At 41.7% G+C, this 23,548-nt stretch overlaps 1 protein-coding gene across 1 annotated transcript in view; it reads left to right on the forward strand.

Moving 5' to 3' along the window:
- The first annotated feature begins 15,508 nt into the window (after nt 1–15,508).
- MOCS1 (molybdenum cofactor synthesis 1) overlaps nt 15,509–23,548 on the forward strand; it is a 48,204-nt gene continuing 40,164 nt past the window's right edge. Inside the window, 1 exon segment of the mRNA XM_042461058.1 lies at nt 15,509–15,714. Within this exon segment, the coding sequence (XP_042316992.1) occupies nt 15,565–15,714 (150 nt within the window). The 5' untranslated portion in view covers nt 15,509–15,564.

The following is a 23,548-nucleotide window of genomic DNA, read 5'->3' on the forward strand; positions in this document are numbered from 1 at the left end:
TATATACTGAAATCACAGCATTTTAAATACCAACAGCAACATTTCTTAAAAGCAAGCCCTGGGCCTTTTTTAGTATTTTCTTTTCAAAACCAGAAATAAGGAAAACAAACAAACAAACAAACAACAAAGAATGGATTTTCAATCATGAACTTTAACTGACTTATAGATTTCACTCTTTCCAGTAAAGAATCCAAGCAGTGTTGAAACTGGCAAAGTTATCTTCAACCCATAGTTATTTGATATATATTCAGCCATGCAGCAAAATACCACAAAATCCAAAATGCACATAGACATTTGTTACAGGTTCTCATTTTTTCTTTCCTTTAGCTTTGCCAGATATTTCTGGAATTTCTTCAACACAAACAAGGTCAAAATGTTTCAGTTGTTTCAGACGTGTAAACAAGGCTAAGTGGTGTAGGAATTCAGCCTGATATGTTTTTATACAGGGATGGGCAAATCTCTCTCTCTCTCTCTCTCTCTCTCTCTCTCTCTCTCTTTCTCTCTCTCTGCTATATATAAGTTTTCCATTTTCAAACATAGGTTTCTTCCATACACATATTTTTCCTTGCATTTTAGACACAAAAACTGCACACATTTTTCTAAACAATGTTTCTAAACAATACGTTTCGTACTCTCTCGCTAGGCTTTTAATCTACTCTTTCCCCTAATGTATGCATTTTTTTTATTTATTTATTTTTAAAGATACAACAGTAATCCATTGTTATGTACAGGGCTTAAAGTTAATTCTAATATTACATAAACTATATACTAAGATCCTAGTCATAATGCATTTTCGTATATAATTACTTCTCCGATTGTTAACAAGTTTTCTATGTACCTTACAATTTTAATATTTTTTATTACATCCCAAATCACCTTACCCTTTCCCTTCCCTCCCTCCCACCCTTAAACAGTTATTATTATTATTTTTTGCTTGACTTGTATCTCGAGCAATATTATAATTGTATTCTTACTACTGGTGGTTGTTACCGACTTTTGGTTAATATTGGTTTGTGATTTGTTACAGGTATGTTATATCATACCTCTTACATCTCTTACTACAATACTTGGAGTTGTTGTTTATAGTTGGAACATATAATAGATCATACTTAGTATACAAGAAAGGTCGCATATATAAATAAAATTTTGTTGTTATTTAATGCCTACAGCTGTTTTTTCATATATTCTTTCTGAGAGATCCAAAGGGCTACTAATACAAGATCTTATATCCAAATTTTGTTACAAAATTCTTTAAGCCGGGTCCAATCATCCTCAGAGTCGTCTATCCATTTCCCTCTTAAATACATTGTAAGTTTATCCAATTCTAACATTTCCAGACTTTTCATAAGCCACTCATCTAAGGAAGGAACTTCTTTATCTTTCCATTTCTGCGTGTAAACCATTCTTGCTGCTGTTACTAAATAGAGGATAAATTTTAAGTGTTTCCTGTCCTCTTTACTTTCCACCATATTCAAAAGAAATAATTCAGGTTCAAATTTTATTTGTCTTTTAAGCACTTTTGATATTATCATATGTATTTTCCTCCAAAATGTTTTTGCTTTGGGACATGTATGCATTTTTGCAAGGTACAGTCAGCCCTTCTTATACACGGATTTTTTATACACGGATTCAAGCATACACAGTTTGAAAATGTTCCAAAAAAGTATAAAGTTACCTTGATTTTCCTTTTGTTATAAGGGACACCATTTTGCTATGCCATTACATTTAATGGGACTTGAGCATACACGGATTTTGTTATACACGGGGGGTCTTGGAACCAAACCCCAGCATATAACAAAGGTCCACTGTATTTCCTTTCCCCAAGAGTCCCCCCATTCCTGTATGCGTTGTGTTCCAATAGATATTTTAATCTTAGAACTGCAAATTAAACTGCAAATTAAGTTAGAATGTGAACTAGACCAATTTCACTCCATCCCTGCATCTTTTCTGTCTAACAACCCTTTTCAACATGTTAGTCAGAACAGCTAAAATGAAAGTGTGTAGAAGATGTCTCAGCAGCAAATCCATCCTTCTGAGATTTGCCTGATACTTTTATGTTACTAGGGGATGTAAGACATCTGAAGGTCAACATGGAGAATCTGGGATTCTGGATGCAAATACAGCATCTCTGACATAAAGCCATCCTGTTTTTGTTTAGACATTAGCATCAAAGGAAAGCACGCCCCTCCCAAGAGCAAACTGTACAATGACAAAGTTTTTCCTAATGGTTGCCTGAAATCTGGATCCCTGCAATTCCCATCCATCTGAAGCAATGTAAAGATAACCTTTTCCATGATCATGATGGCGATGATGATGATGTAAAGGTAACTCTATCATCATCATCAACATCATCATCATCAACATCATCATCAGTGTTAGTATGCCCTGCATATACAGTCGGCCCTTCTTATACACGGATTTTTTATACACGGATTTAAGCATACACGGTTTGAAAATGTTCCAAAAAAGTATAAATTTACCTTGATGTTCCATTTTTTATTAGGGACACCATTTTGCTATGTCATTATACTTAATGGGACTTGAGCATACATGGATTTTGTTATACACGGGGGATCTTGGAACCAAACCCCAGCGTATAACAAGGATCCACTGTACCACATAGTATTTGAGGTCTCCATATTTTCATATCAGGAGCCATAATGTTTTTAAGAGGTCATGATGGTCTTTGGAACACCAGGTGGATTTCCCATGGGAAAGGAACACAGACCTGAGGACATATGTAATAAAATCTGAATCAGTGTAACAATTGCTCCTTCCTCCCCCCACCTCCCCCCCTGGCACTCTGCATTCCTTCTTGAACAAAGTGACAAAGGAGGTCTCATTGCACCAAAGCAGAATGCCAGCGCGTTCTACCTTCCTGCTACCATATTCCCTACCAACTACTCTATTCCTTCACCCTGTAGTTGTCCTAATCCAATTGTTATTTTTGTAAGCCTAAAGTTAAAGCCATCAACTAGTCCAGAATCCCACTGTCAATTGCTGGGAGGACTACCAAGTCTTTATTACACTGCAATATAGCACATCCTTTGGGGCAAGGATTTCGGATAAAAATATTGGTCCCAAAACCTAGCTTCCTTGCACATAGTTGGTCCCACGTCTGTGCTCTTGTGTGCACAAGAGAGATTCTTCTGCTCATTGTGTTGCCCTCAGACCAATGTCACTCCCATTTTCCATGGTCTATTCTTTGGACAAATAATTATCAACCCTCTGCACCCCTCAAAACCCACTATCCAATTCCCATATTTCCATTTCAGTTAGCTTTGAATAATGTGTCTATCTAAATTTCTATTATGTGTGTGTTTGCTTTCAAAATAAAACCTTTTTATTCACTTAAAGCAAGTTTCCAGTCCACTAAGAAAAGGTTTTGCACGACCAGTTAGGCAAGGACATTATAAAACTCTGACAATTATTTAAACAAATGGATTCAGTTTATTTTGTGCTGCATAATTTAATCGGATTATTTGTTGATCCTCAATTGTTATTTTTATATTTATCATCTGTACTGTTATGATGCTGCCTAAACAGTCTAAAGGCATCAGATCCTGTCTGATCTTGGAAGCTAAGCAGGGTTAATGTTTGGTTAGGATGGGAGACAACGACTGCATACCAGGTGCTGTGGGCTTTATTTGAGGGTAAGGAATTGCCAAAACCACCTTTGAGTATTCCTTCCTTAGGAAATGTGGAGTTTCCACCAACTTCAGCTTCACTTTAAATGTTGGGGAAATTAGTTTAAGCTTTGCTAGAGGTCTGATTGCTTTAGGAATGTTTGTACCTGTGTATATCGGTAATAATGTGAGAGAACTCCAGGTTCTACTGCAGTTTGAACCTCTTGTCTTTTCTGCTTTCTATTTCAATAAACTCAGTTAGATTAGTCTTTATATTATATCAACCCAACCTTAACATAATCAGGGATGGGAAATTTATTTGGCTTCCCTGTGGGAGTTAGTTACATTTTTAAAGTGTGCAGATTAATTAATATTACATCTAATTTGGCCCTGACTGAACTGTATAAAGAACAGACAGAACGTCCACAGACTATCATTCCAACTCGCAAACAGTTCTGCTTGCTCTGTGCTGGAATGCTGTTGTGAGAGAAACATCAGGTGCCACACTTTGAACTCAAGATTTAGTTAGTAAGTTAGTTATTTCATTTATATGCCTCCTTTCTCCCCAGAGGGATCCAAGGAGGCTCACAGATAAAACATCTAAAATGGCAATTAAATTCAAAACAATTAAAACATATCCAATATAAAATCACATAAAATATACAAAAGTTAAAAACATAATCTAAGCCCTCCCTGCCTCCCAAAAAAACCAAGCTTGCATGACTTCAAAAAGCCTGCCTGCATAGGAATTCGTTACCTGCTGGTGAAAGACCAGCAGGGAGATGGCCAGTCTAGCCTCCCATGGAAGGGCATTCCATTGAAAAGGCTCTCTCTCGTGTCTTCACCAGGTGAGCCTGTGATCTTGGTAGGACCAAGAGAAAGCATTCTCCTGCAGATCTTAGGGCTCTCGCAGGTTCGTATGGGGAGATACAGTCTCTCAAATAGTCTGGACTCAAGCTGGATAGGGCTTTATAGGTCATGATCAACAAGTTGGATTATGAACAGGTAGTTAGTGATGCTGTTTTAACAAGGGAGTTATATGCTTCCTGTAACTGGCCCCAATCAGCATTCTGGCTGCAGCATTTTGAACCCACTGAAGTTTCCGGGAATTTTCCAAAGGCAGCCCCATGTAGAGTGCAGTGTAGTAGTCCAAATGGGATGTAATCAAGGCATATGTCACTGTAGCCAAATCTGATGTCTCAAGGAACGGGAGCAGCTAGCACACACATTTTAACTGTGCAAATGCACTCCTAGCCACTGCTGAGACCTGTGCATCCAGGCTCAGAATAAAGTCCAGGAACACACCCAAGATGCGAGCCTGAGATTTCAGGGGGAGTGTAACTCCATCCAGAACAGGCTGAATCTCTATTCCCTGATTGGCCTTATGATTGACCAGAAGCATCTCTATCTTCTCTGAATTAAGTTTCAATTTGTTTGCCCCTCATCCAGTCCATTACTGACTGGAGGTACAGTACAGACACAGCTTCCTTGGAATCAGATGGAAAGGAGAGATAGAGTTGAGTGTCATCTGCATACCGGTGACACTGCACCCCAAAATTCCGGATGACTTCTCCCAGAGGTTTCATGTAGATGTTGCATGACATGGAAGAGAGACCAGAACCCTGAGGGAGTCAAACGGGAGTCCCCCAACACCGCCTTCTGAGGTGAAGTTGAAGGTTTTCATGGCCAGCATCCATAGTTTTTTGTGGGTTTTTCAGGCTACGTGGCCATTTTCTAGAAGAGTTTATTCCTGACGTTTCGCCAGCATCTGTGGCTGGCATCTTCAGAGAACTGTGACCAGAGAATACCCACTCTCTTCCAAGTCAGCATTCTCTGAAGATGCCAGCCACAGATGCCAGCGAAACGTCGGGAATAAACTCTTCTAGAACATGGCCACATAGTCCAAAAAACCCACAAAAACTCACCGTCTGAGTTTGCCCCTCCAAGAAAGATCAGAACCACTGCATAACAGTGCCCCCAGTTCCCATCCCAGAAAGGCAGCCCAGAAGAATACCATGAGAGATCCAGCAGGACCAACAGGGACATATTCCCCCCTGTCCAGTTCCCTGAATAGGTCATCCAGCAAGGTTAGCAGAGCTGTCTCCATCGCATAGCTGGGTATGAAACCAGATTGAAATGGATCTAAATAATTATTAACCTTTATTTATAAAGCGCTGTAAATTTACACAGCACTGTACATACAATCTTTTTAATTGGACGGTTCCCTGCCCTCAGGCTTACAATCTAGAAAGACACGACACAAAAGGAGAAGGGAGTGGTGGTGGGGAAGGGGCCTTTCTAGTAGGATAATACATATAAAATACATAGCAATACAGGAAATGATTCAATAAACAGACAACAAAAGAGCATCAAATAGCAAGTGACAATTATGCAATGCCTGGGAAAGCTTCTCTGAACAAGATGGTCTTCAGCTCTGTTTTGAAGCTGGTTAAAGAAGTGATGGCTCTTATTCGTGGGGAAGAAGGTTCCAGGAGTGAGGGGCAGCAAGTGAAAAGGGGCGAATCCGGGATGGGGCAGAGGAAATCCTGGGCTGGGACAGCAGACCTTGACTACCAGAACGGAGGGCCCTAGTTGGAAGGTGAGGAGAAATAAGGTCTGAAAAGTAAGGAGGGGCCAGCCCATGGAGGGCTTTAAATGTCGAGAGCAGGAGCTTATACTGAATGCGGAAAGGGAGGGGGAGACATAATCTGTTTCATTCAGAAACCCCTGAAGCTGGGAATTCATCACTCGCTCCAGAACCTTGCCCAAGAATGGAATATTAGAAAGTGGCCTATAGTTATCCAAAACAGTGGGATCCAGGGTTGTCTTTTTCAGCAAAGGCTTCACCGCAGCCTCCTTTAGGCAGGATGGAAGTCTGCCTTGCTACAGTGAGGCATTTGTGACTCCCCTTACTCAAATGGCCAGTGCCTCTCTGGCTGCTTTAAAAAGCAGGAAGGGCAAAAATGCATGTGGTGGCCCTCACTTCTCCAAGGATCCTGTCTACATTCACAGGCTGCACAAACTGAAACTTATCCAACAATGCAGGACAAGCAGACATCAAGATTACATCCACTGGTCCTGTGTCAACTACAGAATCCAAATCAGAATGAAACTGAGCAATTTTGTCTGCAAAGTGTCTCGCAAATTCTTCACAGTGAGCTGTTGAGTAGTCTTTGTTTTCTTCTTGCGGGCCAGAATTTAGAAGGCCCTGACCATTCGGAACAGCTCCACTGGACGACACTGTGCATACGCAGTGGTGGCAGAGAAGTATAATTTGTTTGCTGCCTCCATTGCCTTGGCATAGGCCTTCCAATGGCCTATGTCAAGGCAATGGACTCGCTCCAAGTTTTCTGCCATCATCGCTCTAGTCTCCATCCCACTCGTTTCATCACCGCCAGCTCCCTAGTGAACCAGGGGGCTCCACTTTGTGGGAGGGGATGCTTAGGAGCAATTGTGTCCACCATCCTGGCCATTTCCCTATTCCACAGATCTATCAGGGTTTTGACAGGATCACGATAGGAAACTCCCCAAGAGTCATCAGGAATCCATCCAGATCCATAAGCCTCCTGGGGCGGAACATCCTAATCAGTTCCCCATCCCTGCAGAGGCTCTGAGTTCCAGTAAATATAAACCCTATCAGGTAGTGATCAGTCCATGTTAATGGAACTACAGAGAGTTCCTCCACTCTCAGATCACTGTCATACTATCCAGAACAGAAAACCAGGTCCAGAGTGTGTCCTGCAGCATGGGTGGCCCCAGATATTACTTGGGACAGCCCCATGGTTGTCATGGGGGACATGAAGTCCTGAGCTGCTCCTGATACAACAGTCTCTGCAGGTGGACAAAGATGGGAGAGATTAACCCCTCCAGTTTCATCCAGCCAGATCGCCATAATACATGCTAGATCGACATGCTTGTCCAGTATCATGTCCTAGATCAAACACCAACCTGGCATTGAGCAGCAGCAAGATGTAAACAAGATCCCATTTTCAGACTTATCTAGCAATCAGAACGTGTCAAGGCTATGTGTCCACATAGGTATCTCAGTTGTCCGGAGTATTTTAACCATTTCATGTAAGACCATGAGTGTCCTTGTATGAGGGAGAGAAGGATACCTTTCCCCACTTCAAACTTAAGCAGTGTACACATACCAGATATTGGCTTGCAAGAGAATGTGCAAGCAGCTTAACCATTTTAAGGTACACTTTCAATCCCATTTAAATGTGAAACTGTGAAGCTTTCCCATTTTTCTCACAGCTGGGTTCCTTGAAATACACTTGCAAACAACTGGGTCTATGGGTGAGAGCAGGAATCTTTTTGGGATTGGGAATTGCAGTATTTCCACCACCCAGTTGCCATGAGATTTAGTGGTGACAACAGAATCTCTATGATACCAGAGAGTGTCATAGTGTCCTTGTGGTAAAACAGACCACCCTGGTACTCTATTTTACAGCCCATGAAGCCCCTCAGGAGACCTTAAAGCTTCCAGACAACAAGCCCGACTGGAAAAAAAAGACCAAATATTTGGCCACGACATCAACACACCAAAATGGTCCATGGCATGCATCTGAGGAAATAGACAGAGGCCTGTTACAGACTGCCAAAATAAAGCTGCTTCGGGTCTCTTTGGAGGTATGCTATTTAAATGATGCATGCACTCTAAGAATCCGGAAGCTGTACCAAAGCTGCACTCCGGTGCTTAGGAATGGAGTGTGGCTTTGGCGCAACCTCCAGACTCTTAGGACCCATGCATCATTTAAACAGCATACCTCCAAAGAGACCCGAAGCAGCTTTATTTTGGCAGTCTGTAACAGGCCTGTGTCTACAAAAGCTTATGCTACAATGTCTTTCACTCATTTAGTCTCAAAGATGCTACAAAATCCTTTTAACTATCACCAAAACATGATACTTTGGGTTTCTCCTGCCCTTCACTACTCTGCCCAAATATGTATGTCAATTTGTGACTTACCTCCAATTGCACAGAAAGAGACAGCATAATTTACAGGAAGATCATGGTGATGGGTGGGGGGAGAACATCCTATACAAAAGAGCCCTGTGAAATCACAAATCAGAACATATCACAGGGTACTATTATAGGATGGATGGACAAAGATAAGAATGTGACACTTATTGATAGTTGTGGCAGCTATTTCAGCAGTTGAGTCAGCATTTGTGAATGTAATAATAAATAATAATAAAATTATTAATATCCCGCCTCTCTATCAAAGATAATTGACGGCTTACATAGGCTTGATGGGGATAGACGTGTGCTGCATGTTGCCCATCCTTGCTAAAACCAGCAGTTTTGATACTATCAAATGAAGTCAAAAGTAAACAGTGAGAGAGATTTCTGATAGGCACAACATTGTGAGATCTAATCATGGCCCTCCCATATAATACTGAATACTGTGCTAAATAATAATGTAATCCTGATGCAAACAGGTGACCAGTACACGGGGGGGGGGGGGCAGGATTAGGTATAAATGTCTTCTTCTTCAGAATCCTCTTCTATTAGCTGATTTCAGTGTTTTGCTGACAGAGCAAGCTGCCAGCAGAACTGACGTGCTGGTTCAGATCTCTTGTTGGGAAAGAAGCCAAAAGGGGAGTGGAGAAAAGACAGGGTGAGAGAGAAACCAATTACACAGCTTCCAAGCAAAGCAAGGCACAGCCAAAATGCTGGCACAAAGTTAGCCCTGCCACGATTAGCCCTAAAAGCTCGTGTTACCAACATCTTTTTTGCAGTAAGTCTCAGAAGTGCTACAAAATCTCTTTGAATTCTGCAACCATTTGTGGCCTCTTACTCCATGAATTTCTAATCCTTCTTTGAAGAGAGTACATACTGTTGGTCATAACTACATCTTGGAGCACTGAATTCCACAGTTGAACCATGATTCATGGGAAAGTACTTCCTTTTATCTACCCTTAACCTCCCAGCATTTAGTCTCATTGTATGGACCCCAAATTCTGGTATGAAAAAAGAAGAAGACTATCCCTATCCATTTCTATTTGACTACTTCTTTTTTTTTCTTTTTTTTTTCTTTTTCTTTTTCTTTTTCTTTTTTTTGGTAAAGGCAGCCCAATGTGGCCCAAGACATTTTCCTGCCTGAGGCAAAGGTCAGGTCAGACCCCTTTGCATTCCATGTACAAATGAATTTGTACTATTTGCAGAAACTAAATAGAAATGGAAAGATAGAAGGAATAAAATATGATAGAGAGAAGCAGAATAAAACCTTCATATTTCAATCCATTTTCAGTCCTATAACTTCCCAGTGAGACTAACAGCTTGATATCAGGCATTTTATTCTTTATCTCAAATTACACACAAAATGTTGATAGAATATAGAAACATCAGGAATTTCAGAAAAGAACTTGAAAAAGTGGAAGTAAGCAACATCTTTTCCCATCAGACCCAGGCCTCTAACTAATGAAGGGTCTGGAGCAATTACATCCATTCAGCCACAGATGATCTGGTCCTGGTGAAAATCATGCAGTCCTCTGATGTTGGGCTGCATATCCTAACAGCCCCAGCATCATAGGCAACAGCAATAATGCTGGGCATTGCAGTCCAATGGCAACTGAACAGTTCCCATATCTGGCCTACAGCCCTATCCTTTAACATCTACTGCCTAAGGTGAGCATCTCGAAACACCTCCGAGTAGGACCACATATGCCTTTTTTCTAAACCTAAAACTTCCACACATAACTTATTGGCAACCTCAGTGGATCTATTCCCTGACTGCTACCCTGTGTACAGGCAGTTCCTTCTGTTTTGACCTATGCTGGACCTCAATGCTGCCACAATGGAGAAACAAAGTGTTTTGACATCACTTCAACTGTCATGACACCATGCTATAGAATTCTGGAATTTGTAGTTTTATGACATATTTAGCCTTCCCTGTTAGAGAGCTCTGGCACCCCACCAAACTACAAACCCCAGAATTCCTTAGCATTGAGCCATGGCAGTTAAAATGGTGTCAAAGTGCTTTATTTCTGCTATGGGGGCAAACAGAAAATGTTTAACTTTATTTTCTCCTTGCCCCAGATACTAGCTTCACAAATCCACATATATTAAAATCTTTAAAGCAGAAGCTATAGGTAAGCCTATAGGAAGGCTGGCTGGAGCTCTGGGTAATAGATAACAGATAAGGAACACCAGTTGCAACTTTTCTCAGTCCAATGCCAGGCAAAACTTATGTGGCTATAATTGTTCTCTGAGGCAGACTCTAAGCAAAGAAAAATTGGCAAAGGTAAACTTTGTGCTCCTTGTTGATGATTACAAAAGGGTTCAGGACAAACTCAGACTTTGAACAAACAAAGCAAAACATTATTCAAGATGACAAACATAGATACCATTTGGGGGGAAAAAACAGACTGATATACAAGCCTGCAAAACTGAGTGTCATTAGAAACATGTTTTTTAAATGTATGCTAGTTTTATAGGTGTTTGCTGTTCTAAATCTAAAAATGATCATTACAGTTTCTTCACATTTGCTTTGACATTTCTGTGCTGTCATATGTAACTAAATGAAATCATCCTGCAAAGAATGATTCTTCAAAGAGTAAGAAAGCAGTTAACGTATTCAAATTGATTTTCAAAAGACTTTGCTGATATGAAACAAACAAACAAACAAAATCAATTCAAAAGCACTGAAATCACATTGGAACACCTGCAACCACACTTAATCAAAACTGAGTAACAACTGAATTGATTTTTTTAAAAAAAACCCACCTAATTTGTGAAAGAACTGTGCATGCTATGACATTTTTATCATGATTTTCAAATTCAGCACCCAAAAAATTGTTAAAACCAGCTACAATGTTGGAAAAAAGTTTTTCATCACAGGCCAGTGTAAGTAATCTTCCTTCCTTCCCGTGCCCCCTGTAACACCACAGGGATATAGGAAATTAGGGGCTATGCAGACGGCAGTTTGGGCAGGCTTGGGGGCGGAGTCGGAGCATAGCGTCTACACGATGCACACCCCAGCTTCACCCACAGGATGGCATGATGATATGCACCACACCACATGGCACATGGCATCACAAGCACTCCTCCAATGCTGCATACATATGACACAGCGCCGAAGGAGCAGTGCCAAGCCACGACAACACAGCTATCGAGCCCTTTGCAGGGTGCAAAAAAACAGATAGGAGGAAAATCAATTCATTTGAGATGTGGTACTGGCAAAGAATGCTGAGGTTACTGTGGACAACGAAAAAGACAAACAAATGGGTCTGAACTCTCCCTGAAAGCCAAGATGATTAAACTCAGGCTATCATACTTTGACGATATCATGAGAAGACATGATGTATTAGAAAAGACAATAATGCTAGCAAAGACGGAAGGCAGTAGAAAGAAAAAAAGACCACAAGCCAGATGGATAGACTCAGTTAGGGAGGCCATGGCCCTGACTTTGCAGGACTTGAGCAGAGAGGTTGAGGACAGAGGGTCTTGGAGATGTCCCATCCCCAGGGTTGGCTTGAATTGGGATTGACTTGAAGGCAGATTAAAAAACAAAAACAAATTGTTGTCTGTGAGCGTGGTGTAGTAGTTTGTTGGACTAGGACTGCTTCCACGCTGAAGAAATAAAGCAGTTGGACACCACTTTAAACTACATGGCTCCATGCTATGGAATCCTGGGATTTGTAGTTTGGTGGGGCACCAGAGCTTTAGGAGAGGGAATGCTAAATATTTTATAAAACTACAAATCCCAGGATCCCATAGCCTGGAGCCATGGTAGTTAAAGTGGTGTCAAACTATTTTTGTAGACAGCCTGAGACTCTGGAGTTTATCAGACAGGGAAAATTGGAAGTATAATCCAATGGCAATCTGAACGCAATCATGGGGTTTAACGTTATTGTGTGATAACCCACTACACACAAATTCAGGCAATGGGAAGTCAGTCCCAACGCAATCGTGGTTTCACGTTATTGCGTGATAGACTGCCACACGCAAATTCAGGCAATGGCATGCTATTTTCGGGCAATGGGATGCCATTTCAAACACAATGCACATTCACGTAATTGCGCTAAACTAGCGACTTTAAGTGAATGCGTTCAGGCCCCACTTTCTTTTCATTCGAATTTAAGAAAAATTCCTGCTGTTTGATAAACTCCTCTGTTCTGGGGACCAGGATTTGACTCCCCACTTGGCCATAGAAACCCACTGGGTGACCTTGGGCAAATAGTCACACTCTCTCAGCCCCAGAACACCCCATGATGACAGGATCGCTGTGTCAGAAATAACTTGAAGGCTTGTTGTTTGATGTTAACTGCCCTTGAGTCAACTCATGGTGACCCTGTGGATGATATATTTCCAAGCCCTCAGCCTCCCTGCCCCCCAACCATCACTGCTCTGCTCTGGTCCTGTAAATTCAGGCCCATGACCTTCCTGATTGAATCTATCCATCTGGCATGTGGTCTTTCTCTCTTGCATCGCTCCACCCTTCCTAGAATTATTATCTTTTCTAATGAGAGGCTGTACAGGCTGGCTATTAAAGCTGGCCTGGGGGGCGGAGTTGGGGTGTGGCATCTATATGACACACATCCTGACTCCACCCCCAGGTTGGCATGATGCCGTGTACCAAACCAGACGGTGGGCGGCATCATGGCATTCCACTGGTGCTGCATCTAGATGATGCAGCACCAAAGGAGCACTGAAAATGTTTTGCCACTTTTTGCGGATCCTTTTTGCACCACGGCGGGGCGAGATCGGGGCTGCAGTGTGCCATTGCCGTTGCCCTGATCTGGCGGGGTATAAATACTATAAATAATAATAATAATAATAATAATAATAATAATAATAATAGGTCTGTACAGCCCCTGTGTCATGCCTTCACATGATGTGGCCAGAGTACAACAGTCTCAATTTCATCGTCTTGGCTTCTAGGGAGATTTCAGGCTTGATCTGTTCAAGGACTCATTTGTTTGTCATTTTGGCTGTCCACGATAGCCTATGTACTCTTTTCCATCACCACATCTCAGATTAGTTGTTTTTCTTTCTGTCTGCTCGGTTTACTTTCTAGCTGTCATATCCATATCTGAAGCTGAGGGATACAGTTAATTAACAGAGGAACACTATTCACAGCAGATGAACTTTTAATTGGTTATACCATGATTCCTATCTCAGTCATTAAAAACTGGCAAATAGGTGGCTTTCTGCACCTCAGCTGTTCCAAGAAGAAAGAGCCCTGCCAGCAACCTCCCTAGATGTAGCAACACATGCCAGGCCTCGTTATTGATGTTGTTGTGCCTTCAAGTCATTTTGGAGCAGTCCTCCATTGCTCTGCTTAGGTTTTGTAGCTTCAGGTTGGTGGCCTCCGTGATTGAGTCTACTAGCCATCTGGTGTGCGGTCTTCCTATCTTTCTTCTAATAATAATAATAATAATAATAATTTGTTTTATTTATATACCGCTATTCCAAAGATCATAGCGGTGAACAGCAAGTAAGCTAATTAGCAAGTAAGCTAATTTGCCCCCAACAGTCTGGGTACTCATTTTAGCGACCTCGGAAGGATGCAAGCCTGAGTCGAGCTTGGGCCCTTTTGCTGGTCTTGAACTCGCAACCTTGTGGTTTTGAGTCAATGGCTGCAGTACAGGCATTTAACCACTGCGCCACCAGGGCTCTTACCTTTTACCTTTATTAGCATTATTGTCTTTTCTAATGAGTTGTGCCTTGTTACAATGTGGCCAAAGTACGACAGCCTTGGCTTCCAGGGAGAGTTCAGGCTCGATCTGTTCGAGAACCCATTTCTTTGTCATTTTGGCCATCCACGGTATCTTCAGTGCTCTTCTCCAGCACCGCATCACATACGAGTTTATCTTTTTCTTATCTGCTTTCTTCACTGTCCAGCTCTCACATACATAGATGGTAATGAGGAATACAATGGACTATCCCACTTTGAGTGCTCAGTTTTATATCTTTGCTCTTTAGGATCTTGTTCAGTTCTTTCATGGCTGTTCTTCCCATTCCTAGCCTCCTTCTTATTTCTTGACTGCAATCTCCATTCCGATTTGATCCAAAGTATGGGAAATCTTTATTTCAATGTCCTCATTATCTAGGCTGAAATTATGTAGATCCTCTGTGGTTATTAACTTTGTTTCTTTATGTTTCAGCAGCAAGCCCGCCTTTGACCTTCCTCCTTGAAGCAGGGCGGCCACATGCCCTCACCACAAAGGAGCCACGCATCATGCGTCCGCTGGCGAAACGTCGGGCGGATAATAATAAACTCTTCTTCTAGAACAGTGGTTCCCAACCTTCCTAATGCCGCGACCCTTTAATACAGTTCCTCATGTTGTGGTGACCCAAACCCATGAAATTATTTTCATTGCTGCTTCATTAACTGTAATTAAATAGGTGTTTTCTAATGCTCTCAGGCGACCCCCATGAAAGGATCATTTGACCCCCAAAGGGGTCCGACCCACAGGTTGGGAACCACTGTTCTAGAACATGGCTGCATCGCCCGGAAAAAACAACGACAACAACAGACCCACAAAAATCTATTTTATTATTGTTTTTATTATTGTAATTCTATTATTATTAATAATAACCTAAAACCAATGTGTGAATTTTTGTTTTGTGTGTGTGTGTGTGAGAGAGATAGAGAGAGAGAGGGAGAGAGCGCTCTAGTGGTGCCACCACAAACTACACTTCCCAGGATTCCCCAGGGCATTTAAAGCGGTCTCAAAGTGGATTATTTCTGCAGAGGCCTAACTCTGGGACCCAAAGGCGAACCCAAAATGGCGGGTCAGGCTGAGGGGAGGGAGGGAGGAGGCTTTAATGGCGGACTACATGTCCCAGCATGCCAAGCGAGGAGGCCCTCGAACGCGATTGGTCGGCGCTGGCCCCTCCCTCCGCTCCCGGCTCCTGACTCTGAGCTGCTCGCTCGACGCTTCATCTCCACTAGTGCAGTCGAGGCCCGAGAGTGGCGGCAGAGGGGCCATGGCAGCCATGGGCGGCGCTCGCTGGGGCCTTCGTCCCTGGCCCTTGCTCCTGCGCAGGGCCTTTCCAGCCCAGCCGGGCAGAGGCTGCCGCTCAGGGGCCTCGGTGGTGAGGCAGCAGCCCAAAGCCCCAGAAGTCCCCGCCGCTCAGGTGAGGAGGAGGAGGAAGAGGAGGAGGGTGACCAGACTTGGTCCTCCTTTTCCAGGGCACGTCCTACATTTCAGTCTCTTTCTGTCCCAAGTTCTAAAACGTCCTCTCTTTTGCGCATGACTAAGAAGCATAAATATATAGATTTATAGGAGTGTTTTTAGCTTGTCTTTGGTCATGTCCTCCATTCTTCCTGAACGTCCTCCATTTCCCAGTGCCTTCTCCTCAGGGTGACCAGGCGTCCTCCTTTTCCAGGGCAGGTCCTATATAATGTCCTCTATTTCGAGCATGACTAAGAAGCATAAATACACAGATTTATAGGAGTGTGTCTAGCTTGCCTTGGGTCATGCCCTACATTTCCCCTGAATGTCCTACATTGTTTTGCAGCACCTCCCCCTCAGGCTGACCAGGCCTACATTTCAACTTTCTGTCCAAAATGCCAAAATGTCCTCCCTTTTGAGCATGACTGAGAAGCATATATATATACTGTATATATACACACACACACACACAGAAACATACACATACAGTATTTATAGGAGTGCTTTTAACTTGTCTTTGGTTTTGCGGTGCCTGGTCCTCCTCGTCAATGAGAAGGACAACAGGTTTTTTTGGGGGGAGACTGGATGGAAGATTTTGGGTGCTGCTCTTTGGGGGATGACAGACTGAGGGCTAGTGGCCATTGGCCCCATGGCACTCTCCTTGGGTTCCCCCTTTGAAGGAAATGCCAGGTAACCTTGCATTTAGAGCCAGCCTGGAGACGAATGATGAACACAGAGAGGGATTCCTCCCCTGCCTCCATTTCCAGGCATTGTACACTTCCTTGGGAGTACAGTACAACCCTCTGAAATCTGTGGGAATAAACAACAACAACAACAACAACCCAGGTAGTTGAGAAGCCAAGCCTTGGCATTTAAAAAGGGCTTGTTGTAGTTGTTGTATGCTTTCAAGTCATTTCCCACATACGGCGATTCTAAGGCAAACCTATTGTAGGGTTTTCTTGGCAAGATTTGTTCAGAAGTGGTTTGCCATGCCTTCCCCTGAGGCTGAGAGAGTATGACTTGCCAAGGTACAGGCAACGAAAGACTTAGTGGGATTCTGCCTCACCTCTACTTCCAGGTATTAAATATTTTCTTGGGAGTAAGGTTTTCTGAAATCTGTGACCCAAGTAATTGGGAAAACAAGCCTTGGTATTGAGAGCTGGCCTGGAGAGTACTAAAGATTTAGTAGGATCTCCCCCCCCCCCCCACCATTTAAATTATGTGTGAATCAGGTTTCCTGGATCACACTTTGTTGGGAGTAAAGCCCTTTGAATTCTATGGTAATTGAGAAGACAAGCCTTGGCATTTAGAATAAGAAGTAAGACAAGCCTTGGCATTTAGAATAAGAAGTAAGACAAGCCTTGGCATTTAGAATAAGAGGTCTTTAAGCAGAGGCTGGATGGCCATCTGTCGGGGATGCTTTGATTTAGATTTCCTGCATGGCAGAATGGGGTTGGAATGGATGGCCCTTGCGGTCTCTTCTGATTCCCCCTCTCCCTTTCCAGGATTTTTTGTTCACACTTGGGAGTAAGCCCCCCTGAAATCTGTGGGATATATTTTTATTTAAAAAAAATAACAACAGGTATTGAGATGCCAAGCCTTAGCAGCTAGAATAGGTTCAGGAACAACAAAAAATTTAGTAGATCCCCCCCCCCCCCAAGTTTCCAGGTATGTATGGATCAGGTTTCTTTTTCACACTTATGTGGAAGTAAACCACATTGAATTCTGAGTGATCATGCATAGCTCCAGGCTGAACATTGTCATTGTATGTCCCAGAGGTAAAATCATCCCTGGCTTCCCACAGAATTGATCATTTTTATACGTATACAAAAAAGTAGTTTGGCAGTGAATCTAGAAGACCTGTTTTCTGACATGGACATGTTACTCCCTAATCTAACAGACTTGACACTTCCTTTTGAGGGAAATGTAATCTGTACATGCTCAGCGCCTTTCCTTTATTCTGCTAGAGAGGCTAAACTCCAGCATTTAGAATAGGTTTGGGGACAACTACAGATCAGTCCCCACTTGGATTAGTAATGGTGATCTACATTGCTTGTAAAGATGAGAAAAAAGAATTGGAGGATTATTCAAGACAAGTGATTACATGCTATTTTGTGTCTCTTACCTACTAAGCATTTAATGCAGAAATTGTGCTACCTGCATTTCCAATGGTCTTAAGCTCCCAGTCTGTGTGGATTGAAATTCAGAAAAGAGCACAAGATACAGGTGTATGCAAATTACTTATACTAAAACATTTGTATCCTCAAATTGTTCAGACTACACTGTGAAACAAATAAACTGTGGCTGTAATCCTATGGCCGCTTTCTGATAATACGAATGTAGTGGGAGCTACTTCTGAGTAGAAAAGTAAAGTGACAGAGGAATTCTGCCATGATACTGTTCCCTAAGTCCAGTAACATCTCCCAAGAAAAACATTGTTTTGTCCAGTTTTGACTGGCTTGTGATAGCACTGCCAAAATTAAACTTTATTTTAAAAACAAGTAAATTCATTATGACTAAAAGTCTTAAAAGCTTTATGTATTCACTGCACCTTCAGCATGCATGTCTTGCATGAGAGTGTTATGTATAATGTACAGTAGCTATTATAGCCATCCATCTTGTACCAATTTGAAAAAAAACTTCCATATATACTGAGACTAAGAGTTACCAAATATGAATTCCGAAAAGCAAACTAAGATCATATAAATACCTATCAATCTGAAAGGTTCTTTGATACTGTTTCTTAGGTCCAAAACACACTGCAGAAATAATTCAGTTTGAGGCTGCTTTAACTGCCCTGGTTAAGTGGTAGGGAATCTTTGAAATTGTAGTTTATTGTGGCACCAGGGCTCTCTGACAGAGAAGGCTAAATGTCTCACGAAACTACAGTTCCTAGAATTCCCTAGCACTGAGTCAGGGCAGTTAAATCAATCTCAAACTGGATTATTTCTACAGTGTGTTTTGGGCCATAGACGTGGGACAGACAGTCCCAAAGTGCCGTGCCGCCGCCGATTCTAGGATTAGGGACTGCGCACCAACCGCACAGTGCCTAACCCTAGCATGGAGTGGCAGCAGACTAATGACAACATCCCATGTACACAGGTGCCACCATTTTCACGTAAGCGACGTGCAGCATATATACGTAGCTGTGCATCGCTTACGTCACGAGTGCGCCATTGGCGCACTTGAACCTGCTTTTTCTGGGTTCTTTTTACTCCGGAGGGACGCCACAGCTGCCAAACTGCAGCCGGCTGCTCTTTTGCGGCGGTCTGTCCCGGGCCTTCGTTTCACTGAATGTATTGTGAATAATGTATATTAATTATTCATGTAACTTGCCCGTGTAAGAAGCTACACTACAAGGTTTAATCAGATACATTGTGTTTTGTGGTGTACAGTGGTACCCCGGGATACGAATTGATCGCGTTACGAAATTTCCGGGATACGAAAAAGTTACATTGGAAAAAACTGTTCTGGGATACGATGTTTTTTTCGGGTTACGAATTTTTTTCGGCGCGAAATTCAAACCGCAAAGCGCGGCTAGCGGCTTTCCAGCGCTAAAAAAAGCCTTTTCGGGTTGCGAAATTACTCGGGTTACGAACGGAGCCGCGGAACGAATTAATTTCGTAACCCGAGGGACTACTGTATGTTTCATATATGCGCACACACATACATACTGAGGTGGACTTTGTACAAAGCTGACTTTTTTAATAGCGTGTTTGATTTGGAGAGCATAAACCATGCTTGCTAATTTATTATACTGTTTAAATGTATATTTATTCTTGAAGATGTCTTTATCTCCACATATTGAACATAAAGTTTGTCACTGCGAATTTAATATATAGTAGTAATTTTTATTAACTGTAATGTTTTAGATAATGTTGATACAGATCAACTTCTTGATTTTCTCCTTGTATTTCAGTTTGTTGGTTTTTTATTAATATTTTTAAATTTTACAATACAAATAATTACACTTTTCTTCATACAAATATATGCTTTAACACCCCTTCCCCAGAGCCATTCCCACCCATATACTCCAACCAAAATTTTAATTCAACTTGTGAAGGTAATTTTCCATTATCTTTTCTTAATACTTTTTCAATTATTTTTTCCATATTTCATCAAAATCATTTCTTTTCCATAATCCTTTCTTCACTTTAAATTTACATGTTAAATTATCATTAATCACTATTTGCCAGGCTTCTTTATACCAGTCCTCCAGTTCCACATTTATTTTCATTTTCCAACTTCCCGCTATAATTAATCTTGCTGCTGTAAGCAAATTTCAGTTTGGAAGTAGGATAGTCCTTCTGCTTTTGACAAATAGCATTAGGACAAGGCTACTCTTGCATAGCTTTTAATGTTTTCAGAGAACTGCCACTGAAGCATTAATTAGAGTGCACTGTGTGCAAGGCAGTGAGGGTAAGGTTTGTGAAATAATATCATTGCAGCAATTTGGGAAGGACTAGGTTATCTCTTCCACAGATAGCTGAGTCATTCTAACTTGCTCTAAGAATCTGTTGCTTGTTAGACTCCAAACTGTAAATTCAGTTCACATGTAAAGAAGGAATAAGAGTTGTTGATACTTCAACTAACAAAATTTGAAGTCTGAGAGAAAAGAGAAGGGGCTATTCAATGTCCTTTCCATTTCTATAATATATACACAGGCCAGAATCCTGTTGATGACTTATGCTGACATACCCCCAGTTACTCCTGCATAAGTACTTAATTGGGTGTTGTGCAAGGAAGTGTCTCTTACTTTTTTGTGTAGTAAAGTCAACCCTTCTTATACACGGATTTTTTATACACGGATTCAAACATACATGGTTTGAAAATGTTAAAAAAAGTATAAATTTCAGTTAGCAAACCTTGATTTTCCAGTTTTTATAAGGGACACCATTTTGCTATGTCATTATATTCAATGGGACTTGAGCATACACGGATTTTGTTATACTCGGGAGGTCTTGGAACCAAACCCCAGCGTATAACAAGGGTCCACTGTATTTATACCTTCAGGCACAAGGGTGCCTGACTACTACTGGTAACCTGTTGTGGGGCTGCCTGGCAGCTCTTGCCCACACAGAGAATGTGGACAGCTGGACAGTGCCTGGGTGCACTTCCACAGTCAATCAGGTTGCAGAGCTGCACCAAGGACCCCTCTGGCTCCCCGTGTGTGCCCAGGGATCCTTTGACCAGACCATCAGTTAAAACTGATGGAGGTTTATGCCCTGTCAGGGATCCAGTATGTTCTTGTGCATGCATTTTTGGTGAAATATACAAATACAGATGAGATTGGGGGGGGGGGGCACATAAAATCACAATGTAGTTAAGAACTTCAAAGAATCATTTTTTAACTGTGATGCCCTGACTCGCCCAGCTAGCATAGCTAGGGAGATTCTAAGAAATGTGTTTCCCCCAAGCTAATGTTTGCCAAATCTGGACTAGTAATAAACAGGTCTTGGCATAGTTTCAAACATCTACTGATTTGGGCTTTGGCTCCTGCTTGCTAATGGAAGATTAATTCTTGACAGATTTTGCCCAATGTAATGTGAACCTTCACACAAGAGGATTTCCCAATGTGATCCTAGTTTGATCAGGAAAATACTTCCCCCCCCCCCCCATTAGTCTTTGCAAGAGGTCAGATCTGGCAGAGTTCAAGATGTTTGTCACTAACTTTTATAGACAAAATGAAGTAAACAAAGTGCCTAAAAAGAATTTTGTGACACCTAAAAGACTAATAATTTTATTTCAGCATAAGCTTGCATGGACTTGCATTAAAACTTATACTGAAATATATTTTGCAAAGGGATCTTGTATTACTTTTGACACTTGGGGGTGAAACATACAGGCAAAATAAAGAGGCTTCCAGCCACTTTGAAGGTGGGGCATTTATATACAGTAGTAGATGGAAACTGAAACAATGCCGTGCTCCAAGAAAAAAAAAACACAGCAAAAGTAAGCTGGGATAGTCTGTCTTAGCTTAGAAAATGTGCATCTTCACACCTACATATAAAGAGCCCAGTGCTAGTGTGGGGCTGTGGCAAAGCAAAGAAGCAAGAAGGCTCCCTGCTTCTAGAGTTGGGAGCAGGTTGGAATCAGTGGTGATCACAAATGGTATCAGTGGTGTTCCCCAAATAGAGGCCCTTGGTACTTAGCTTCTATTTAGGGAACTCCAGAGCTTGTATTATGCAGGCTGTTTCTCCACCAGTCGCAATGAGCAGCATTTTTCTAGCTTTGCATAATGTTTTCATGTTTATTTAATTTATGTTACACTTTTTCTCCTAGAACTGGGACTTTAGGCAATAAACCACAGTATCTCTGCAGCCTAAAAATCTATACAAGATCAAATTACGTGATAAAAGCAAGTAGGTCTCCTAACTGTCACAATGGCAGAATGAAGAAACACTACCATCACTATAAAACTAGTAGGCTATTATTATTATTAATAGTTTATTTTTATAGCGCTGTAAATGTACACAGCACTGTACATACAAATGATCAAATCAATAAAAATGAAACCTGCCAATGGCGTACAATCTACAAAACATGTATAAAACAATATGTAATAATATGAGATAGAATTGGTTAAAATACGCAGGCAATCAAAGGATCAGGCTCCAGCGTCTGCCACTTCCATTCCTTTGATATGCTGCAACCTTTTTCTTGTGTTCCTTCAAACGATTTCAGACCCATGGCAACTCTAAAGGCAAAGCTATCACAGTGTTTATTTGACAAGTTTTGTTCAGGGGGGGTTTATCTTTGTCTCAGGTGTTCTGAGGTTGAGAGAGTGTCACTTGCACAAGGTCATCCAGAGGGTTTCCATGACAAAGCAAAGGTTTGAACCCTCTCCTCCAGAATTACAGCCCAGGTCTCAAATCACTACATTACGCTGGCTATCGATGTAGCCTTTACCTCTTGATAAATCTACAAGACAAACCTAATGATGGACATCTCTCTGAAACTGGGTATTAATACCAGGGCTTCTGCCATAGGGCAGGTGTGCTTCTAGTGAAATAGAGTTGTTTACAGGATGTTATCAGTTCTCTCCAAGTGCTGCTAGGATCTCTCCAAGTATTGCTGAGAGTTCAGAATACCAAAATTACAGTAGGGATCTACAACCAGAGTTGTATGTAGTGCAGTGTTTAATCCCTGAACTGAATGCTTGACATCCTAACAAATACACCAGCCAGCCAGCCAGGATTTCCTCCAAAATAAAAATGGTAAGGAAATCTAGAAGGCCAAAAATGTAGAGAGGTCATCGCAAGAACAGATAGTTGCAATTTGAAGAGAATATTGCACTGTAGTTCTTAAATGACATGGAATATTAACATTTAAGTTTCATAGGTTACCATTCATAGAGTGTATGTTTTACTTGAACTCATTTACTGGGATCCTTTCTCTGTGCAACCGTCGGTTATGCTAGATGGCTGACTTGTTGTGCTGAGATTCCAGCCATTGACCCCTTTTACACTGTCATGCAGACGAGGGGAAATAAAGCTGAGCTTCAGCAATTGGTACAGGAGGAGTTGTCTTGAGTGACATTTTTGGCACAAAGCTTGGAAATTAAATAAATGAAGGTGAATATGATTTGAAAGGTAGTTGGGGGGATACTGTAGGTGGATGAATGTAGCAACTGAAGGATATGACTTGTCCAAATAAAATAAGTGCAATAGAATTTGGAGCCCTGCGTTCAAATTCTATTTGACCATGGAACTTACTGAGCTGGTTTGGATCAGTCAAACACTCTAAACCTAACCAATAGCACAGGATTGTTTTGAGAATAAAATGGGATGGAGAAT

Source organism: Sceloporus undulatus, chromosome 1 (assembly GCF_019175285.1).
Source record: "Sceloporus undulatus isolate JIND9_A2432 ecotype Alabama chromosome 1, SceUnd_v1.1, whole genome shotgun sequence".
In the NCBI taxonomy this organism is placed as follows: Eukaryota; Metazoa; Chordata; class Lepidosauria; order Squamata; family Phrynosomatidae; genus Sceloporus; species Sceloporus undulatus.